Source organism: Colossoma macropomum, unplaced genomic scaffold, assembly GCF_904425465.1.
Source record: "Colossoma macropomum unplaced genomic scaffold, Colossoma_macropomum, whole genome shotgun sequence".
In the NCBI taxonomy this organism is placed as follows: Eukaryota; Metazoa; Chordata; class Actinopteri; order Characiformes; family Serrasalmidae; genus Colossoma; species Colossoma macropomum.
This window is the reverse complement of record NW_023494796.1, coordinates 2,410,877-2,434,459: the sequence shown is the minus strand read 5'-3', so window position 1 is coordinate 2,434,459 and position 23,583 is coordinate 2,410,877. Positions and strand designations below refer to the sequence as shown.

Genomic DNA, 23,583 nt, shown 5'->3' with positions numbered 1-23,583 from the left:
GTGATCTAAAAAGCCCTGTTTGGAAATACTTTAGGGGCAGTACTTAAAGGTCAGTAGACAGCAAAATTGTGGAACCTAAAGATATGCAAACTATGTAAGCAATATATAAACTTATACAAGCTATAGAGTAAGCCTACCATTCCAGCACTGGCAGTCTGAGGGCACATCTTAAAAATATGCACCCAAATGCATCGGATTGGGTTCCTCCTCAAATTCACGCTCCTCTCTGATAAATCATGGTCGCAGGCGCATGCATACTTGCAGCACTGAAACAATGGAAAGCGAAATGGGTGAAAAAGTTTTATGCCTCAATTTAATAATCCAGTTGGGAGCACAGTGAAGATTTTCACCTCATTTACAGCTTTTTTACTTTCCATAGTTACTGTGTTGTTTGGCGATTTCTTCTCGTGAATGTGAATTTGAAGGGAAACTGAATCGGACGCAGCACTCTTGTTGTGCTGGTTTGCTCTCTCATGGAAGTAATGCACAAAAATAATCAGGAGACAGGTAAGCAGCATGTGTCGTGTGAACAGTAGCTCAAATGTAGGTGAAACTTGTCAGCAGTGTGGTCACCATGTCAGCTGTGTGTGCTATTGTCTTTAAGTTATAAGTTATGGTCTGCATTGCAATTTGTTTTTTGCTATGTCATTGAGGTATAGGCTACATCGAGCATTGAAACTTTTGCACAAAGTTGCACTTTTTTGCATTTGACCAATCAAAAATGCCTCTAAAAGTTCTGTGCGAGACAGGTTAAATGAAAAGAAACAGCAGTAACTGCCTAACTGAGTCATGTTACGGACTATGTATTTCTTCCATAAGGGGAGTAGAATATTTGTTTCACAGGTTTGAGCATGACTGTATCGGATTGGTATCAGTATCGACAGATACTCAAGTTTGTGGTATCAGTATTGGACATGAGAAAGTGGTATCAAGCCACCCCCCAAAAAAGTCATCATTTCCTCACACGACTGTGCTTTCAGACCAGCCCAATTCAGTGGGAAAACCATAAATCTGGTAACACCATGTGGCAGGGAAGGAACAAGTGAATGTGGAAAACTGCTCAGTTTTTCTGGTTGCAGTTTCACCACCATGGCAGGAAGGGCCTCACTACTACATTAGTTTTTGGGGTCCCAACAACCAAATGCCCTGTTGCTGGCGCTTATAGACTCAGACATTCTTGTGTGAGAAATAACAGCAACTCTGGAGTAAAACTCCAGAAAAAAACTCAAAAATATTCCAAAAAATGCCTTTTGCCAGATTTATTTATAGAATTTGTCAAACAAAAACTGTTTTTGTTATGCTAAAGAAAAATAATGCATAATTAAAAAAAAAAAATCATTAAAATTAGAAAATAAGTCATTTAATGAAGTTTCATAATAATAATTCAGAGCATGTCCAAGGCCTAACTGTGTTACCATCACGGCTGTGATCCGGTCGCCGTAGATCATCACAGCCATGATGTTATTGGCGATAACACACTCCTCGAGTGTTCTATGGTTTTATACAACAGTTAAATAAATACAGTAATAAATTAATAAACTGGGCCGTGAACGCGGCGTTTAGTATGTTTTCATGTTCGCAGTTCCTTCACCAAATTATAGTTCCTTAACGAGCAGCTTGTTGCTACGTCAGAGTAACGAGCTCCGCCCACTCGCTGCACAGCAGGCAGTTCGTTCTCCAGCTCCACACAGACCAACTGACAGTTTGGGAATTTAGTGTAGCCTCATCTTCAGAGTCTGACCAAATTGGCTGTCGGTCAAATGTGGTCTTAAAAGTGTCCATTTTCTGTTTGTGGCAAAGTAAGAAGTAAAAACGTTCGAATGGCCTTCAGCGTCTCCTGCAGCTGTCAAAGTCGTTGCTTAGCAACAGTGTCTCAGCGGAGTGACACAGTGTTTGTGAAAAACCCGTGATGTTATGGCAAAATAACAGCACAGTTAGAACACCTCTCAACCAATCAGCTCGTGTGGCTGGAACTAACTACTGTATAAAATATAATATAATATTTGCAAATATAAAATGAATTACATATAAATACAAGAAGATAAGAAATAAACATAAATTACACAGGAACACCTGCAGTATAACAAAATAGTATAAAAATGTACGTAAAAATGCCGCAAAAACAACAACATTTAATAATAATAATAATAATAATAATAATAATAATAATAACAATGCTCTATTTTGAGCACTTTGCATGGTTAAGCAACTCAATTCCTAAAAGGCAACTCCGTGAATTTTTTTCATTATTACATTGTTAATATATAAGTGAAATAATTCTGAGAGGTTTAAACATAAATAAATAAACACTTGAATACATTTTCCTTCATATGTTTAATATAAAAGTAAACATTTTTAATAATGTGGATGTCATTAAACACTGTAAAATGTATTTTAAAGGCAGTAAAAACACCTTTTTAAAGTTCGTGGGTGAAATGTGGAGTGAATAAAAGAGCTCATCACTGTATGGAAGCTCAAAGTTCCTGAGGAGGAGACCTGGTGAAAATGATGCATCTGTTTCCTCACATGAGCTCTATTAGCAGAGCTGTTTCTTCCTGTAAGCAGATCACTTACAGCTCTCTACCACCAGGGGGTGCCCTGCTCTCATTATGGAACATTAACATCATGAAGAGCTCAGTGTGCTGTTCAGACCAGAGAGGTTCTACTCAGGAGAACCCACACTCTGGACTCTCTTGATCAGACAGTAGAGGGCGCTCATGCGAGAGTCCGAAATAAGTGAGTTCCTATGGAGCTTCTGTGTAAAACTGTAATTTGTAGGTTTTTGTTTGTTCTTCTCAACACAGAGTAGTTTACTACTTTCAACACTGCTGTTATGTGAGTTCAACGCATTTTAACTCCAGTTAGAGGACTTTTGCCTCATGTACGTTCATGACGTCAATGATCACAAACCAATTTATACTCAGCCAATGAGCTGATCAGCTCGCCAACCAATCAGCACTTTTTTTATTTTATACAAAGAATTTTACAAATGTACAACCAACAGCCAACATATTATGAGACAACATCCGATCACAATATGTAAAGAATACACAATATGTAATCTCAGTAATATCATTCAATACCATTGAAGCACACTATGACATCAAAAGAGTAAAGACATAATCTAACAATTTGCATAAAATACTTACATACCTAAACGAGGATGTTTATACACCGATCAGGCATAACATTATGACCATTGTCCATTTTATCAGCTCCACTTACTATATAGTGGATCATTCTCAGCACTGCAGTAACACTGACGTGGTGGTGGTGTGTTAGTGTGTGTTGTGCTGGTACGAGTGGATCAGACACAGCAGTGCTGCTGGAGTTTTTAAACACTGTGTCCACTCTCTGTCCACTCTATTAGACACTCCTACCTCGTCAGTCCACCTTGTAGATGTAAAGTCAGAGACGATAGCTCATCTGCTGCTGCACAGTTTGTGTCGGTCATCCTCTAGTCCTTCATCAGTGGTCACAGGATGCTGCCCACAGGACGCTGCTGGCTGGATATTTTTGGTTGGTGGACTGTTCTCAGTCCAGCAGTGACACTGAGGTGTTTAAACACTCCAGCAGCACTGCTGTGTCTGATCCACTCGTACCAGCACAACACACACTAACACACCACCACCACGTCAGTGTTACTGCAGTGCTGGGAATGATCTACCACCCAAATAGTACCTGCTCTGTGAGGGTCCATGGGGGCCCTACCACTGAAGAACAGGGTAAAAGGGGGCTAACAAAGTATGCAGAGAAACAGATGGACTACAGTCTGTAACTGTAGAACTACAAAGTGCACCTATATAGTAAGTGGAGCTGATAAAATGGACAGTGAGTGTAGAAACAAGGAGGTGGTCATGATTTTATGCCTGATCGGTGTATAAGGCCTGTCTATGCTGTTTGACCAAATTCTGATTTCTTAAAGATCTTTCCATGTATTTGTGCTGATGCACTTCCAGTGTTAGCACCTTTAGCCTAGCAGATCCAGTTTTAAACTAAAGAAGCAAAGCTTGGACAACATGGATGTCTTGGCTGACGGAGTGCAATAGGGATAAGCAGAGGATCGTGTAAATTACATTTTACAGATTCCTTTAAAATTATCTTTTTGTGCAAATTCTAATCACTCAGTTTCCTCTCTCACCCCAAACGTGGTCAATTAGCCAAGTCATGTTTTTGGGTCTGAACTCACTATGAACCTAATTCCTGTCCTGCTTCTCCTCTTTCTCCTGCTCCAAGTCTGTGAGCAGCTCTTCTCCAGCTCCTCTCTCCACATTCTTCTGCTCTTCAGCTCTGGACTGCAGGGAGTCCAGCTCTATGCTCTCATACTGAACTGCTGCTGCCCCCTGCTGACCTGTAGACACCAATGCACCACAGTAATGACCAACAACAATCTTAACTCTGAAATCTTACGTTCTCTGCTGTAAGATAAGATTCCTAATTTAAGATAAGCTTCGAATCTGTAAAGCAAATTTGGGAAAAATAGTATCTTGACCGGTCAGATCTTCATGTAAGATAAAAAAAAATAGGACATTTCTGTAATACGGCTCCAGGACTGCCTGGCAGAAGAGATGTTGTATCTCATTTGGCTGTTTCCAGTCAGACAGTGCAGGGACTGGAGTGGGCATTAACTCTTTAAGAGAGCTGAGTTTCTGAGAGCTGCTGTGGCGTGTGGTCTACATCAGATAGTCTGTGTACTAAGGCCTAAGACTAAATACAACTCAGCTGTGCACATCTCACACCTCAAACCACAGCATCTGCTGCTAGAATAAGCCCTTTATTATGCACATCTTATTGATCTTTTCACTTTATTTTCTATGCAATTTTATTTAGTTGTACTACTGTTTATTATAATTGTTATTTACTATTATGTCTCATATGTCTTTGCTTTTATTATTTAAGCTCCGTGTGAAGCACTTTGAGTTGCTACAGATATGAGAAATGCTCTATAAACAAAGAAACACATATCAACTAAGAAATAATGGGTCTGAGCAAAACAATTGGCTTGTAATGTGAGCCACAGTCACTCACCTGATGTGTTTCTAATGAAGACATGGCCACACTTCTTGAAGAACAGAAAGATAGACAAGTAGGTTATCAACGTCAGTAATGACACGAGCAGAATTCTGGTGATGATTGCAGGCAGTGGAGAATCTGAAACACACACAAATGCACAAAGACAGGATTTCAGGCCTGAGAGAAGATCAATATGGTAATGTGGTGAAATATGATGTGTAAAGCAAATTGAGAGTGCTGTACTACACCGATGAGGCACAACATTCTGACCACCTCCTTGTTTCTACGCTCATTGTCCATTTTATCAGCTCCACTTACTCTATAGGTGCACTTTGTAGTTCTACAGTTACAGACTGTAGTCCATCTGTTTCTCTGCATACTTTGTTAGCCCCCTTTTACCCTGTTCTTCAGTGGTCAGGGCCCCCATGGACCCTCACAGAGCAGGTACTATTTGGGTGGTCGATCATTCTCAGCACTGCAGTAGCACTGACGTGGTGGTGTGTTAGTGTGTCTGTGGAGTGGATCAGACTCCTGTCCACTCTATTAGACACTCCTACCTTGTCAGTCCACCTTGTAGATGTAAAGTCAGAGACGATAGCTCATCTGCTGCTGCACAGTTTGTGTTGGTCATCCTCTAGTCCTTCATCAGTGGTCACAGGACGCTGCCCACAGGACGCTGTTGGCTGGATATTTTTGGTTGGTGGACTATTCTCAGTCCAGCAGTGACACTGAGGTGTTTAAAAACTCCAGCAGCACTGCTGTGTCTGATCCACTCGTACCAGCACAACACACACTAACACACCACCACCACGTCAGAGTTACTGCAGTGCTGAGAATGATTCAGATGCATTTCACACTCATCTCTATTAGCCAACCATAGGACAGTAAAGATTACTACAATAACATCACTTGGTTCACTGTGTCAATGAGACGAGTTCAACACAGTGAGGTCTTTTTTACTGATAACATCAGCTGGTTATGACACCACATGTTCACATGGCATGGATGTGGCAGTTAGAGACAGATATTTAATGGCCAGTTAATAGGGGGGGGGGGGGGCTTCAAGGGGGAACAACATTTTACGCTATAGCCATGCAACCAGTGCATGTTGTTTATCAGCCAACCAGATACAGTGAGGGGCAATTCAGGGGGTATTCAGACTTTTGTTTTTTTGTAAATCAATGCACTTCCACTGCATATATCCAATTCAAATTTACACACTATAATGTCTTTTGACTTTGTACTTATACATACCAATAACTTTGAATTCATAAGCATAAGAGAGAGTCGCTTAAAAAAGAACAGAAGATTGGAGGTTCAATCCATATCCAAGCAGCACAGCCATGTAGTCGCCAAACCGCTGCACTTGCCTTTTGTAAGTTGCTCAGAATTGTCGACTAAAAGCCCAAAAATGCAAGTAAGGAGTGTCATATTTGGTAAATACTGAACTGAATGTACTGTGCCTTCAACATTGAACCAATGCACAATTGTTTTGACATTAGATCAACAGCTATTCAACCATAAGTGAATGCTGCTGGATCAACATTGCATCAATGTACCACACGGTTGATTTTCCAACACTGATACAATGAACAATACAACAAGCAAGAGCAATGCTAATTCAACATCAGAGATCTATGCTGATTCAGCAATGCTGTGCATTATTGAATCAACATTATTTCAATTGCAGTTTGTTATCTGGGCAACTAAGTGACCACCTGACAACAGACCTGGGCAAAATTCAAAGCAAGCAAAAAAAAAACGTGAGACACACGGCAGGAACAAAGACCACAAAACCAAGTGAGCACAAAGCTGTTCTATCCATTTTACACACACACACACACACACATATACTATCTAAGCCACTTATCCTCCTGAGTCACAAGGGGTGCTGGAGACTATCCCAGCGGTCATTGGGTGGAAGGCAGGAAACACCCTAGACAGGTCACCAGTCTCTATCCATTTCAGAGACATTTAAAAGAGATCCCCAGATGATGGTGTAGTACACAGTAAAGAGGCTTGGGCATACACCCACACACACCGAGATATGGATCGGAAGTGACTGAAGCAACACCCAGACTGGCCTTGCTAAGATCTGAGACAGATTTACATATAAACATAGACAATGACAAAAAGACATGTTTACCACTGACAGTGACGAAGAGATGATCACTCTCAGATGAGAGATTATGGGTGACGATTGACATATACCGAGCCCATCTAAAATCTTCAACTTGATGTTCCATAAAATTTACTTCGTTCTCATAGACACAGCTGTAGTTCCCCTGGTGGGAATCAACTGCAGCAGGAAAGAGGAAGGAGGCTGAGTGATTGACAGCTGTCTGGGTGTGGCTGCTGTTGTTCCAGGGCAGTTTGAGGTGGAAGGAACCTCCTGGGTACTGCGGCTGAGTAGAGCAGGTGATGGTGAAGCTGTGGCCCCTGAACACCTCTGACCTTTGGAGACCCCTGGACACTCTCATGAAAGTAGATAAAGATATGGTGGGCTGCATCAGGACACCTGTGAATGAGCAGGAAGATAAAACTATCTTTCTATAGTCATGTATCACAAATAAGATATTTACAATGTTGAGATACACATGCTCTTTTTATAGCCACATATTTGGAGCCAAAAACTTCTTCAGAAACTTTTAGATGTGTAAAGACAGCCTATGATAAAGTTCTGTCAGTGTCACAAATTTGGTCAAAGGTCTTGCAGTGTGATGACGGCTAAAAGCAACCAAACAGAAGCAGCATGAAATGACAAATATGTTTGTCTGAGAGAGAGAGAGATGACATTATGATAAAAACCTTCGTGCTCATATGTTTAGGAAAATTAGCTTATGTTATTAACTTGGCCCAGCCCTCAGTTCAGACAGTGAAATAGCATAGCTATAGTGGACAGCCAAGAACAGCTCCAACCTTTTTTTGTTAATTGCAGCTATTGCACTGATGGGAGAGAGGGGAGGTTTATCCAACATCATCGCTTATTTTTTTGAGGAGGAGACTGAAATTAAGTCTGGGTAACTCAGCTGGGGTGAGATCTGATGCAATAATATGTGATATAATTAGTGTTGAGGGAGATGCAGGTGTAGTGAGGTAGTGTTTGAATTGTTAGGTCACTGTGTTTATGCATAATTGAAAGTGTAATTAGTCAAACTGATAGAATATTCTGGGATTTTGGAATGGTTTTTCAACAGTTTTAATCATTTCTGATATTTGAGGTATATAGAGTGATTTTATGTTTGTATTTGGTGTTTGGAATTTTTTTATATTTATATTCTGATGTATTGCTCCAGCTGTGGTTCAATGAAAAGTGCAAACAAATGAGGGGAGAGTGAGCATCCTTGTCTTGTATCTTTGTATAATGTGAACCCTTGTCATATGATCCTGTTAGTGTTAATTGTGGCCATGGGTGAAGTGTATAATCCCATTTTTGAAACTTCTCCAAAGCAGTGTATGAAATGTGGTTGATAAAAATTTCCAATGAACTATGCCAAATGTTTTTTTAAGCATTGAGAGTAACAAATAAAATTTCTATTGCAAAGCTAAACTTTTTGTTTTATGTGTCTTAAGTCTGCTTCTTTGGTTTTAGCACTGCAGCTATTATGGTAATGTAGCCAAACAAGCCAAATGTTCACCCCCAACAATCAGGTAACCATATGTCCTCTTTTTCGAGGACACATCCTCTTTTTGGGACCTAAAATATATGACTACTAAATTGTCTGGAATTTGGCTTTGTTTTCATGTTCACATTTGCTGTCGACAGTCTGCCCTATGCCACCCTTCTGCCTTCAGTGCCCTCTTTTTTGACTAAAATATGGGCAACCTAGATTGGCATCATGCAAACTGTATGCAAAATAATGCTTATGTTAGGGACACAGTCATTCAGAATGGTTTGACATGAAATGGTTCACTGTAGAGAAACATAATCATTGATTCATTGAGGACTATTTTGCCATATAACACTGTGCATGTACCTCGCCACACTGCATACAGTAAAATATATTTTAGCCCAAAAACAAACATAAAACAAAACTTCAGGCATCAGGCAGCGTATTCATAACCATTTTTTAACATTCTGTGAGGCATTAAATGCTTATATCTCCTAATAGATATCTGGTTTCTATCACCACCACTGTGAACAATTCTGACTGAAGAATTTTTTTCACATTGAACCACTCCAAAGGACATATTTACTTCAAATAAGTTACTTATTTTTAAAGATCTATTTGTTTATTTGCTTGAATTATGCAGAAATGTTGAAAATTTGTTCCCCTTCAAGCTGCAACCATATTTTCCCCTAAGCCGTGCTACATTGTGCAAATTTACCTGAACACGTCACTTCAGCATTATATCCAATAGATGAAACACCCAGAACTGTGCATTCCCTCAGTAAAGATTCAGATCGCTTACAGTTAATCCAAGCAACCTGCACAGTCTTGTCTGTATGTTGCAGTCCTATTGTAGCTACAGAGCCACAGTCCAGCTGTCTGCACACCACAGCAGCTTGTGTCCTTGTCCATCTAAATCCTGATACGTTTCTCCACTGTCCGCTAAGAAACACCTCCACTGCCCCATCACAGCGACTGCTCCCACGTACCAGTCTCACTTCATGAGGTTCTGTACAGACAGGAGACAATGTCACTTATTGCATTAGCTACTATTCACAGAGGAAGACTTTATAAAATCCTCAAATGAATCTGGTTTGATCATATTTTCTCATTCAGTACAGTCTGAGATTCTTACCTGAACAAGTGAGTCCCGCAGCTTTGCCATGTGTGCAGGTGCTCTCTTCTCTGTCTGAGGTTCTACAGGTGAGGAGACGGTTCTCTGTGCCTTTACACTGGAACTCTTTGGTCCCAAATGGGAGTTTACCTTCTCCAAAGAGTGCCCCCTGTAGAGTTAGCGGAGTCCCACAGCCCAGTTCCCTACAGACTACCTCTGCATCCTGCCACTCAAAGCCAGCCTCACATACTGTGGTCCAGGACTGATGGGACTTCACCTCCACTCTCCCAGAGCAGAGTCCAGCTCCATCCACAAGCCTTACAGCATCTGAGAACATGCAGGTCAAAGATTAAGCACAAAAGAGAATTTAGGGAGTAACGATCACTTAACTTTTCCAAATGTAACCATTCCATTTCATCTCTCTAGCTAAGTCACCCTCTATCACAAGATGCTACAAAGCTGGGTGAAGGCTAGCATGTGCTTCCTCTGAGATATGTGAAACTCCACCACATCTTTTTAAACTATTGCTAACACATAAATCAATATGCTTGGAGGAGAACACTAATGGACAATTCTGTTACATCAGTGAACAGATGCCCAAATTGACTTGCATCACTCTGAGTGTTAGGAATGAAGAGGAAGGGTCATTCTACCCACTCAGAGAGAGCGAGGCCAGTTTGTCACCAACTGATGCACTTCCCGGGGTCATCTCCTGATGACATAGTCAACACATGGACAACAAAAATTTCATCATTGTTTTGCTGAAATACCTGAACAGGTCACCGTGGCAACAATCTTAGCTGGGGCAAAAATGAAAATAGAGCATTCCCTTAGTGCAGGTTCAGATCCCTCACAGGCAGTCAGAACACTCCATTCAGTATCACTGGTTAAAACCTCCGTCTGCGCAGCTGCAACAGCAGAGCCACAGTCCAGCTGCCTGCACACCACAGCAGCATCTCTCAGGGACCACATTTCTGTTCTCACACTCCTCCACCTTCCACTATGAAACATCTCCACTGTCCCAGCACAGCGGCCGCTCCCATCCACCAGTCTCACATCATCTGGTCCTGGACAGAGTGGAGACAAAGACACTCACTGCATACAAGCAAAACAATAGCTGATTGACCAATTTTCTGCTGGACACTTCAAGAATTGAACCCTTTTGTTTCCATCCAAACCTTAATACTGAAACAAGAGCAGAATTTAAATACAAGCAAGTTTCCCACCTGAACAGGTGAGTCCAACAGCTCTGCCATGTGTACAGGTGCTCTCTTCTCTGTCTGAGGTGCTACAGGTAAGGAGACGGTTCTCTGTGCCTTTACACTGGAACTCTTTGGTCCCAAATGGGTGTTTGCCTTCTCCATACAGTGCCCCCTGTAGAGTTAGTGGACGTCCACAGTCCAGCTCTCTACAGACAACCTCTGCATCCTGCCAGTCAAAGCCAGCCTCACATACTGTGGTCCAGGACTGATGGGTCTTCACCTCCACTCTCCCAGAGCAGAGTCCAGCTCCGTCCACAAGCCTCACAGAGTCTGAGAGCACATAAGTCAATATGGAGTGAAAAGTAAATATTAAAAATGATTGTCCTTAATTGACTCAATTTCTTTGACAGAAGTTCTCACCTGAGCAAACGACGACTATTTTGATGTTGAGAAGATCGAAATCAATGTTAACACTTTCTTTTATGCACTGTGAAACAGATGACTCTTGTCCAGTACAGTCAACCATAACTCCAGTTTCTGTTCTTGTTCTTCTTCTGGTCAGACTTGTAGCAGCAACTTTGACAGCATTCCCACAGTCCAGCTCTCTACACACCACCATAGCAGCTCTGATGTCAAAGGTCTTGCTGCTTGCACTTTTCCATCGTTCCTCATAAAGGATCTCTGGTGTACCATTGCATTTATTGTCACCATCCACCAGTCTGATCCCAGCCATCTCTAACCAGAGGAGACAAAGATGAAGGCAGAGTTCAGTGTTACATCTTTCAAACCAAAGGTTTAGTCAGCAATACATTGAGACTTTGGCGATGGCATTATTAATTTATAAAAATCTGCCCCAGATTAGTTGTTGAGCCTGCATGTCCATGTTGGTCAAAGTAAAATGGGTCAGCTTGTGAGCTTTCTGTGAGGTACTGGGTTTTCTATGTGTGTATAAAAGAAGCTCCATGCTATCTTCATCGATGGATGAAATCCAGTAGTTTCTGTGTAAGTGTGCAAGTTTATACAGAGAATAATTTGTATCAGTAACCATTTATTGTTGAGTAATGATCCAATGAACTAATGTGAGCTGGGGCCCTTGACCTAGCTGCACCTGGTATATTTGGAATTTCATTTTCATGTTTTATTCAACAGCTTTAATTACACGATGTTGTGCCACTAGAGTAATTCTGTACCTATAATCCAAATCTTTACTCTCAGCCAGCTGAAAAAAAGAGACAAAGTTATGTTTTTTTCTCAGGAAAAGACTTGTGGTGCATGTCATGTTATAAAGTGGTAACGGTCGGTTCCGAAGTGGCACAACCGTCTAAGCGTTGGCCCTCTTAGCAGGAGATCGCAAGTTTCATCCCTTGTGATGCTACAGCTATCTGTGGCTAGGAGTCCAAGAGAGCACAATTGGTCTCACTGTCTGGGTGGGTAGGATGCCCCCAGTGCGACGCTAGTAAGCAGATCGGACATAACAGATCTGGTGGTTGGCGCTTTCCTCAGAGTGTGTTTGGTTGTCCAATGACGTTGTGTGAGCGGTGCGGCGGCTGGCTTCACAGATCTCGGCAGAAGCCTTCACCCTCCTAGCGGTAGTGATATTGTGTGACTGGGGGAGTCCTAAGTAGTGTATGGGGAGTGGAAATCCCCCCCAAAAATTGGCAACAGTCATCAATTAATCCAACAGTTTAACAGCATTCCTCAACAAGCGATTGCAAAGATTTTCACCCTCCACGGTGCATAATATCATCTGCATAACTCCAGGGTTGGGATAGCTACTGAAAAATTAGTAGTTAGCTACTTTGAAGCTACTTTCCCAAAATGTGCAGCACCTACAATTTAGCTACTTTTCCAGAAAAAGTAGTGGCGACTTTTTACCTACTTTTTGAAAGAGTAGTGCATTACTTTTTAGCCACTTTCAAAGCGCGACTGTCAGAATGTTTGTGAATCTCCATCTGACACACCAAACAAGCCCAACTGACAGTGTGAACAAGACACTGCATTTAATCATGTGCCAGAAAGAAACATACAATTGAAAAGCTGCAAATTTACAAAAAGATCACCAAAAAGTGAGTTTAAGTGTGACCAACAAGCAAACTTACTCAACCAAAGGCCTGATACGCAACAAAAAATGAGACTAAGTAAAGGCAAAGTCAATCATTCCAGGTTTTTCCTAACAAAAATCAACAAAAATAACCGAATACAAACCAAACAACTTTGTACAAAGCATTGTCAACTGCTGAAATAAAACTGCTCCAATTTAAACATTTGTACAGAAATTACATTCAGAGTTATTTGTTGAACATCAGCAACACTTCAGCCTAAGATTTTTAGGTAAAATAACATGATCCTCCTTTGCTGTAAAATCATTATAACACACAGTTCTAACACAGTTTTCACAATAAATGGTCTTAAACACTGGAGTTACTGTAGAACTGCTAATTCACCCTTTAACGCTGAAGACTGATGCGCAGACTGCTGGACACACAGCACAACGCAGAAAACGAAACGGCAAAGAGAAAGATTTAAGATGAACATCGATCATTTGGAAATTAATGTACTTATTTGCATTTATAAGCACTCAGCTGGTTTCCTCTGCGGTTTAATCTGCAGCAATTCGCAAAGCTAAAATCAGCTTCTCGTTCGAATTTTCCAGTTCCACCTTAAATGGCGCAGCAGTACAATCTGGCGCCTCAGGCACCATTTAAGGTGGAACAGGACAATTCAAAACGAGAAGCAGGAGAATGAGAAGCGACTTCAGCCTCGTAAAAAGTCGAACATTGAGAGTCGAACAAGAAACTTGCGGAGAAGTTTCCTGAGATGCGAGAAAAGCGGCTACAGCTGAGCTAAAGGTTAAAGCAGAGCAAAGTAAGTCTGAGTTTGTGTTTGTTATATTTTTAGCCTGTACTATCAGCACATACTGAGATATACTTACAGACAAGATGGTAAAATGGACGTAAAATGTTGTGGCTCCCAAGGTGGTTTCATTTTAGTTGAAAGGACAAAATGGCTCTTCTTAACATTTCGGCTGCGACCCCTGAGTTAAGCCTACTAGTAAGGGGTGATCAGCGCGTGCCCGTTTGCTCAAACTAACCAGCCCAGTTAACGACCGTGGTCTGTGGTTCAAATTTTGCACAGATCACCTGAAGCCTGTAGCGAAATTGTAGCGAAAGTTTTTGCTATAGCTACAGCTATTAGCTACATCTCATAAAACTGTGGCAGCTACAGCTTTTAGCTACAAAAATTTGTAGTTAACTACAAAAAGTTTTGCGCTACTAAGCTACTCCCCCATCCCTGGATAAATCTCTGTGTATAAAGGGCAAGGCTGAAAACCTCAACTGGATGTCCGTGATCTTCAAACCCTCTGATGGCACTGCATTAAAAACTGCTTCTGTAATCGATATCACCACACGGGTGTGAGAATACATTGACAAACTGTGAATTAACACTGTTCGTCACTGAATCTACAAATGCAAGTTAAAGAGGACTCATTATGCTTTCAATGTGAACAGTCTGCAAAGTTATAAAGCCCAAAGTTCACGCCAGAGGGAGCAACTCTCTCCCACATAAACCACTTTTCTCAGCTACTTGAAATGCCTCTTTGGGATTCCAGCCCTTTTTTCTGTTACAAAATGACGTCAACTCAGCACATCCTCACACAACGCCCAGCAGCTACTGGAGGCTGGAAAGAGTTTGTTTAGGTTTGCGGCTGTGTCAAAAAAACACTGAGCTGACTTTCAGGATCGGACTCTGGCTGGGTTATATTAGTGGCTACGGCATTGGTAACATATATATATATATATATATATATATATATGGGTCATTCTACAGAAATGTCCATTTTTGTGTCCCTAGCGTTTACAGATATATTACACTTAAAAAACATGTTAGGGTTACAATTTATTTATATTTTAAAATATTATAATATTATAATAATATTATGTTATTTTAACAGTTACACCTTCGTGAGCCTCAATTTAGCAATATTGGTTTTTAAGTCAGTTATCTAGAATTCCAAACTCAGGACCATAATTTTAACTGCATTAATCTATACATGACTATGAAACATATGATTTAAATGACATAAAGAAAACACATGCGAAATAAGTATTATTAAATATATAATGAAAGTTGTGGTCCCCGGGAGTCGTGTCACTGGTGTTACCATGTAACAAAAAATCTCTTATTTTGAAATAAAAATCACACTGATGACATCACTCGACTTCCTTTTACCTGTTTTCTGAGGATCTATGAAGAAAAGCACATGGTGAGTCCACTGAGTCTTTCAGTTATCAGAGATTTTCTCATTTAGCTCATGATTTCATATGAAGCTTTTAGCTGAAGTCACTGGTGTGACCGACTTTATTCTGAGGTAGTTGTAAAAAAATAGAATACAAATGGACTAAATTACATATTTTAGTGGATATTCCATGATTGACAACATGTGGTTTGATGCTCTGTAGCAGCCGTTTTGTAAAATGCATTGTTCATTAAAAATGTCTCTGGTGTTCCCTTTCTAATGTTTAACACCAGTGATGATCAGTAACACCAGTGACTCCTACGGAGACATAGAAAAGTGGACGTTTCTGTTGAATGACCCATATATATAATGGATTCTTCTAGACAGTGTCTTTTTCAGCGACATCCATGCTAATTTCAGCGTGACAATGGCAAGTCACATTCTGCATCTCTGTGTCAAACACAAGGTCCGTGGGCCAAGTCAGGCTTGTGGCACAGCCCTTTTCAGCCTGTGAAATTATTTTAATTTTCTATTATTATCAGTCTGTTTCACCCTGAGCTGCACTACAGTCCCCAGCATGCACTGCAAGAGAATGTGCAGTCTAATCCTCTTTCTCCAACAACAATCTATGAGCCAGCAGTCACACAAAAAGAAAACATGCCTGGTGTCCAGTTGAAGCAAATAGGCAGTTTTAAAAAGAAAACTACCTCCAGGGGACATTTTAAGACATTTAACAATTATCTGTAGCTAATGTATCCTATTGTTTTGTATAAAACAATTTATTTTTATTTCCTATTTTTTTAAACAGTTCAAGTATTCAGTGATATTTTGCTGTTGCAGTTTTGACATATTTTGAATAAACAATGGCCCATTCAGGTCATGGCAAAGTGTTAAGTAAAAGAAAAACAGCTGGCCCACGGATTTGTTGAGATTTTTTACAATGGCCCTTTTAGTGGTTGTGTCTGACACCCCTGTCTTACAACATTACTGCTACAATGGTATCTCTAATTCTGAATGTGAGATTCTTGAAAGTAACACAAGACACCAGAGCAACGAAGGACTCTTCGAACCATGTCTACAACCATCAGTCAAGCATGTTGGAACATCTGGAGTTCTTTTGTTTTTTTTTTATTCTACAGCAAGATAATGACCCCAAGCACACTGCTGAAAAATTCAAGACATACTTATCAAACAAAGAAGCTGCCTCACACTGACCACCCCAGGGCCCAATCCTCAACATCACTGAATGTGTTTGGGAGTACTTGGATCACGAGAAGCAGAAAATGCAACCAACTATGAAGGACGAACTTTGGAGGTGTGGGGTAATATCTGTGCAGGTTCTTTGCAAAACTGAAAGAGAGTCTCCTGAAAAGAAAGGAAGCTGTAATAAAGGTAAATGAAGTGGACACAGTAAATACTGAAAACAGGATCTTTCGTATTTGAGGCTTCTGTGTGTTTTTCTGCTAAATATGTGTTGTTTTCTGCCCTGACATTGAAAAAATAATAGTAGCCATTTTTACTGGAAATAAATGAATGATCAGATGGTCTCTGGCTTTTACACAGTATTGTATGAGTGTATGTTTCAATGCTTTCTTGATTTTGACTGCACCTACTGTTCATTGTTATTTTCTATTTTCATCCTTATTACTGGTTTTATAGGTTGTATTAAGTTTTAGTTCATTAACCACAAATCAAGCATTTTTTTCAGGTTGTTAAACTATAATGATCAAATTTAAACGCATTCCTACCAGACATGAGTTCGTAAGACAGATACACCAAAGATAAAATTGATAAATATATCATATTTGACTGTACGCAACTCAAGGCAACTTAAGACATAGTCAAGACAATGACTTGACTATGATACTGATTCACCAACAATACCTTCTAGAAATGAGTAGGAGGTGCTGGAAGTGGGTGTCTGTATTAACTGCAGACTAATCAAGAAGAGCTGGGGTCACTAACATGAGTACAGAATATAATTCCATATGTAAAGAAGGAGACAGCCAATCAGCTAGGTTTTGGAACAAGCATGCTTGCTGACCACTGAAAGTTGGTACTGAATTTTTTGACACTTGGTGGTACTGAAGTGTGTGGCTCTTACCGTAAAAGTACTTCATTTTGATACCCGGCCCAAAGTGCATTAATAAATGTAGCATTATTATTATTATTATTAATGCTCTGTGATTTTCCAATACATGCACGACAACAGATTTCAGACTGCACCTGAGAGCAGTTTTACAGCTGGTCGTTTCACAGGGCTTTCGGGAGTGGCCTCACTCACCACGGCTCCATGTGACGAGCATCCGGCAACATTAGAGCACATAGATCAGCAGAAAAGAGCAACTTCCTCCCAGAGACAGGAAGTTTAAGTTCTTTTCAAGAAGCGACAAGAAGCTTCTAACAGGAAGCTTCCTTCAGTTGTTAAACATGGGTTCTTGCCTTACATTGAAAATAAGTTACATTAATACATGTATTTACCACAATTGCAACAGACCCAGTTCATTTAACCTGAACAAGCACAATATAAAACACACATTCAAATAAGAACATTATGCAGCTTTTACACTAGACCAGAGCTTACAATCACCAGAGCTTCAAAACAGATCACTTCCCTTTGAGTGGCAACACAGAGCCTTGCAAACAAACACATCAGTACAGGAACGGGGGATAAGAAAGGAAAAAGAGAGAGAAAAAAATAAATAAACCACTGGCAGTCAGATCAGTTTATCATTGCAACATTTGTATGTTATTATGCTCCAGGAAATTGTAAAAAAAAACAAAAAAAAAAACAATGAAAATAAAAATAGGAAGCAATGAATTGCAAATCGTATAAACCATATTTTTAAAGGAAAATACCACAAAGACAACATATCAAATGTTGAAACTGAGGAAGTTTATTGTTTTTTGAAAAATACATGCCCATTTTGAATTTGATGCTAACAACACGTTCCAAAACGTGCAAAATGTTTTCAGTGGTTTCAGTGGTTTAAATGAGCTCGGACCCAGAGAAGGCGGCGGTGTTTCTGAATCCTGTTTATATACAGTTTCTTCTTTGTGTTTTAGAGTTTTAACTTGCATTTGTGGATGCAGCGATGAACTGTTTTCACAGACGGTGGTTTTCAGAATTGTTCCTGAGCCCATGCAGTGATTTTCACTACAGAATCATGTCTGTTTTTAATGCAGTGCCGCCTGAGGGCCCAAAGATCACGGCAGCAAATACTGGTTTTCAGCCTTCTCCCTTGCATACAGAGATTTCTCCAGATTCTCTGAATCTTTTATTGATATTATGTACCGTAGACGATAAACAGTAAAAGTTCTTAGCTATTATGTTGAGAAACGTTATTCCTTAATTGTTACACTATTTAATTGTACAGTCTTTCACAGAGTGGTGAACCCCTCCTCATCTTTACCTCTGAAAGACTCAGCCTCTCTGGGATGCTCTTTTTTTATACCCAATCGTGTTACTGACCTGTTGCCAATTAACCACCAGTTTTTAAGCATTACACAACTTTACCAGCCTTTTGTTGCCCCAACTTTTTTGGAACGTGTTGTTGGCATCAAATTCAAAATGGGCAAATATTTTTCAAAAAGGTATAAAATTTCTCAGTTTCAACATTTGATGTGTTGTCTTTGTACTATTTTCAGTGAAATATAGGGTTTAAATGATTTGCATGTCATAGCATTTTGTTTTTATTTACATTTTGCACAGCGTCCCAACTTTTTGTGGAAATGGGGTTTTAAAACGTTTAAAAAATTGCTTTCAGACACTGGGAGATTCCACAGATAGCTTGTTTCAGGCAAAGGTGTCAGAAAGCAAGCATTAAGCAAGGACCTTACATTATTTGAAATTATAAAGTCCTTTGGGTAGATATCCAGAATGCATAATTTAGGATTAAGAGGCACCTCTTTACCAGTAATCTCACTAACCAGATCCAACACAGATTATCCGTGGGCACTCCCACCTACAATGAAACACAGACCCCTGCTGAACATTACATTTAAATCATGTGTCGGCAATATTAGGATTAAAGCGGTGCAACCCAGCATATTATAACTTATACTGTAGTAATTTGGAGAGTGTATTTACTGTTTGGGTTTGAATTAAGGAGTAAGCCTCTGATCATTCCTCCACTGATAGATGCTCTTTCAGATCCGTTTTCCATGCCTGCAAGATACCATTTCAAGGTTCTTTGCATTTGTTCACAAACAGATTGTACAGCAAAGACACATGGCCCTTGATTTCTAGACCGTTTAAAGCAATGTCCTGTAAGATAGGTAGAGCGGGAAGTTCTAAACTATTACGCTGCCTGGACAAAATAAAAATTCAGAACTTAAGATATTTGATGAAATGCTTTGTAGGAATTCTGTATCTGTAAGCTCCTCAAAACACATATATTTCTCTCCATTATAAAGATCAGATACCTTATCTATATGCTGAGCAGACCAATTTTGAAGTCTAGGTTACCAAAACATGGTGAAAACTGAGATAACTGTTGTATCTCACCCAGATGTGAAAGAGCATTGTGCCACACCATTACTGTGTTTTGCAGGAGAGAATTTTTTTTTGTCTGTTTAACTTCTTTTTTATCTGATGTTCATATATAAATTCATAGGGACTGTAATTGGCGGGGCTTTTATTGTTACCCATGCTGGGGGGAGATCATTAAGCTTTGAGCATTGAGCTGCCCAAAAGCACCATATAAGATTTGGTAATCATAATCCAATTATCAGGCTTACATAACTGGGTTCACCCAGAGGTGGAATTGAACCCAAGCCTCCAAATATGGAAGGCCAATGCGTTACTGGTTGAACCACCAGCTGTGGACAGATAGGGGATCTCAATGGCAGAGCATTAATTTCTTTCTCTTTTTATTTTTTTAAATACTTACACTGTTGTCACAAGTGACTCAACAGCTTAGAGGGACCAGGAGAAAGCTCTGGGAGACCTGAGAGCAATTACCCAAATACTGGCTGAATCAAGAGGTACATGCACATGGCATGCAAACTCATGACTGAGCACAGAACAGACAAAGAGCCACTCTTAAGTAGAGCTGAACACAGGTGTGATCGTTTGCCTCTAATTACCTATAGGTGGCTCTCTGCTCCCATCTAGTGGTGCCATTGGGTCTGACCAGAGGATGGGTGACAGGGCTCCTGCCAGTGACAGACTGAGACTGACCTGTCACAGGTCAGTGAGCCTAAGTCTTGGACGTTTTTTGTTCCAGATGATGTTTTAATAATTAAAAAAAAGGAAGATGGTGGGGAAAGTGGAATTGGCTGGAAGAGGTCAAAAGAAATTAGGTAAAATTGTAATTTTTAAAACATTGATACGTCGAAGCATGGATATGAGTAATTTTGTCCACCTATTTATAAACTGCATAACTGTATCAGTGAGTGTGTTGTAGTTAGCTGGGATAATTTTGTTAATTATTAGATTTATTATTGTTTATTTTGTAGCCTGAAAAGGCACCAAAAGCACTTATCAGGTCAAATATGGTAAGTAAATTTGCTTCAAACAAGAGCAGAACAGGATTGTCATGGCTAATCAGTGTTCCATATCTCCTGTGCTTATTCCTGTTATACTGGTGTGATTACGGATTGCCATGGCTGGTGGCTCAATGGCCAGGGTAAAAAGTAGGGGAGATATGGGGCATTCTTGTTGTGTTCCTCAATTAAGTTTAAAAGGTGTTGATGCCCTTTAGTTCAAATTTGAGTTTGTGCGTTATAGTAAAGAAGCCAAATCCATCTGAAAAAAAAAATCCCCCTGCGCTGAATCATTCCGGAGTTTCAAATAGGTACTGCCATTCTATTCTACCGAAGGCCTTCTCTGCGTTCAACAACAGAGTGGCATTATCGGAGCTGCTTGATTTCTCAAAAAGTATGTTAAATGTCCTTCCTGGGGGCAGTCGTGAGCTGAAGGTTAGGGAACCAGCCGTGCAAAGGTCGCCAGTTTGATCCCCTGAGCCAACAGTACATGACTGAGGTGCCCTTAAGCAGGGCACCTAACCCCCAACTGCTCCCCGGGCACTGCTTATAGGGCTGCCCACTGCTCTGGGCAAGTGTGCTCACTGCCCTTGTGTGTCTTCACTAGTGTGTATGTGGTGTTTCACTGCACAGATGGGTTAGATTGCGGAGGTGAAATTTCCCCATTGTGGGACTAATAATGGTCACTTAATCTTCTTTTGTTGTGAAAGCCCTGTCTTCCCTGTACAAACCCATTCTGGTCAGAGTGTTTCATTTTGGATAAAATTGGTTCTGACCTCTTTGCTAATGCTTTTCATAAAATTTTAAGGTCATTAACAAGGTCATGAAGAAGGGACATTGGCATATAAGATCCATGTTGAGTTGACCATCTTGGCTGTAAATATGTCTCAGTATGTGCTAATGTGCTAGTATGGGCTAAAAAATATAATATAAACGAAAACGCAGACTTACTTTGCTCTGCTCTAAGCTTTAGCTCAGCTATACCTGCTTTTCTCGCATCTCTGGCAGGAAACTTTTCTGCAAAAGTGGAAAAGTTTCTTGTAAAATGTCTCTCAACGTTCAATTTTTCACGAGGCTGAAGCTTCTCATTTGCCAGCTTCTTGTTTAAATTTTCCCATATCCCCTTAAATGATGCCTGAGGTGCCAGAATGTTACTAATGCACCATTTAAGGTGGAACAGGGAGAATTCAAATGAGAAACTGGCTTTAGTTTTGCGACTTTTTAGTGTTTGACAGTTTCTTGTTGCAGATTAAACGTAACAGTAAACCAACTGGAGTGATTATAAATGCAAATAAGTCCATTTGTCTCTAAATTTTTGTTGTTCATCTTAAATCTTTCTCTTTGCCTTGTTGTGATATTGTCTACATTAAGTCCAGCGTTTAAGACCATTTAGTGTTAAAACTCTGTTAAAATGATCAGCTTTATTTTACTGCAAAGGATTATTTTATTTAATAATGCTGTATAATAATTTATAAAACAATAATAAATATAATAATAAAAATAATAATTATTAATTCTGCTGTGGGGCCACAACAGGCAGCCTCGTGAGCCAGTTGCAGGCAGAGTTTGAGGTTGAGCAGTGAGAGCACTGCTCCTCCTACTGACCAAACTTTATAGTGCCAAAATTATAATGACTGGTAAGAATAAAATGTGAGATAAACAAAATGTCTTAGGTTTTAACGACAGTGGAATGATATTATTGTATATTGTAAAATAATATATATAACCACTGTATTACTGCAGTGTATGAGATGCTTTTTTGTTGTTTATTTTTCATAGCATAAAATGAATAAACAGTGTATTTTGTCTTTAAATGAAACATTGAATAGTCGCAGCATTTGTATACACTAACATGCATTTAAAATAAGTACATTCACACACACACACATCATCTAAACCGCTTATCCTTCTGGGTCCGTGGTGGGGTGCTGGAGCCTATCCCAGCTGTCATTGGGCAGAAGGCAGGATACACCCTGGACAGGTCGCCAGTCCATCGCAGGGCTAAGTACATTCACTGGGCACAAATTATTAAGCATTATTGTCATTTTCTATTTTAATCCTTATTACTGGTTTTATAGATTGTATCAAGTTTTAGTTCGTTAACCACAAATCAAGCACTTTTTTTAGGTTGTTCAACTATAATGATCAAATTTAAACGCATTCCTACCAGACATGAGTTTGTAGGACAGATACACCAAAGACAATTTGATGAATATATCATATTTGACCGTACGCAACTCAAGAGCCAGTGTATCTCCAACTCAGATTTGAGCCCATTTACATCTGTACTTGCCACTGTCCACTTTTGATGACACCTTATTGACACCTTGACTATGATACTGATTCGCTAACAATACCTTCTAGAAATGAGTAGGAGGTGCTGGAAGTGGGTGTCTGTATTAACTGCAGACTAATCAAGAAGAGCTGGGGTCACTAACATGAGTACAGAATATAATTCCGCATAAAAAGAAGGAGACAGCCAATCAGCGGTCGAGGTTTTGGAACAAGCACGCTTGCTGACCACTGAAAGTTGGTACTGAATTTTTTGATACTTGGTGGTACTGAAGTGTGTGGCTCTTACTGTAAAAGTACTTCATTTTGATACCCGGCCCAAAGTACATTAATAAATGTAGCATTACTGTTATTAATGCTCTGTGATCTTCCAATACATGCACGGCTACAGATTTCAGACTGCATCTGAGAGCAGTTTTACAGCTTTTCCCAGGGCTTTCGGGCCTCACTCACCACGGCTCCATGTGACGAGCATCCGGCAACATTAGAGCACATAGATCAGCAGAAATGAGCAACTTCCTCCCAGAGACAGGAAATTTAAGGTTTTTTAAGAAGCAACAAGAAGCCTCTAACAGGAAGCTTCCTTCAGTTGTTAAACATGTGGTCTTGCCTTACATTGAAAATAAG

General features: G+C 40.0%; 1 protein-coding gene across 1 annotated transcript; it reads right to left on the bottom strand.

Moving 5' to 3' along the window:
* Positions 1-7,714: 7,714 nt before the first annotated feature.
* LOC118817131 (scavenger receptor cysteine-rich type 1 protein M130-like) lies at positions 7,715-11,673 on the bottom strand. Its single transcript, XM_036583837.1, has 5 exons — positions 11,361-11,673; positions 10,965-11,270; positions 10,509-10,805; positions 9,760-10,065; positions 7,715-7,740 (listed from the first exon to the last, which is right to left on the bottom strand). The coding sequence occupies exons 1-5, from the start codon at positions 11,671-11,673 to the stop codon at positions 7,715-7,717; spliced, it is 1,248 nt and encodes a 415-aa protein (XP_036439730.1).
* Positions 11,674-23,583: the final 11,910 nt, after the last annotated feature.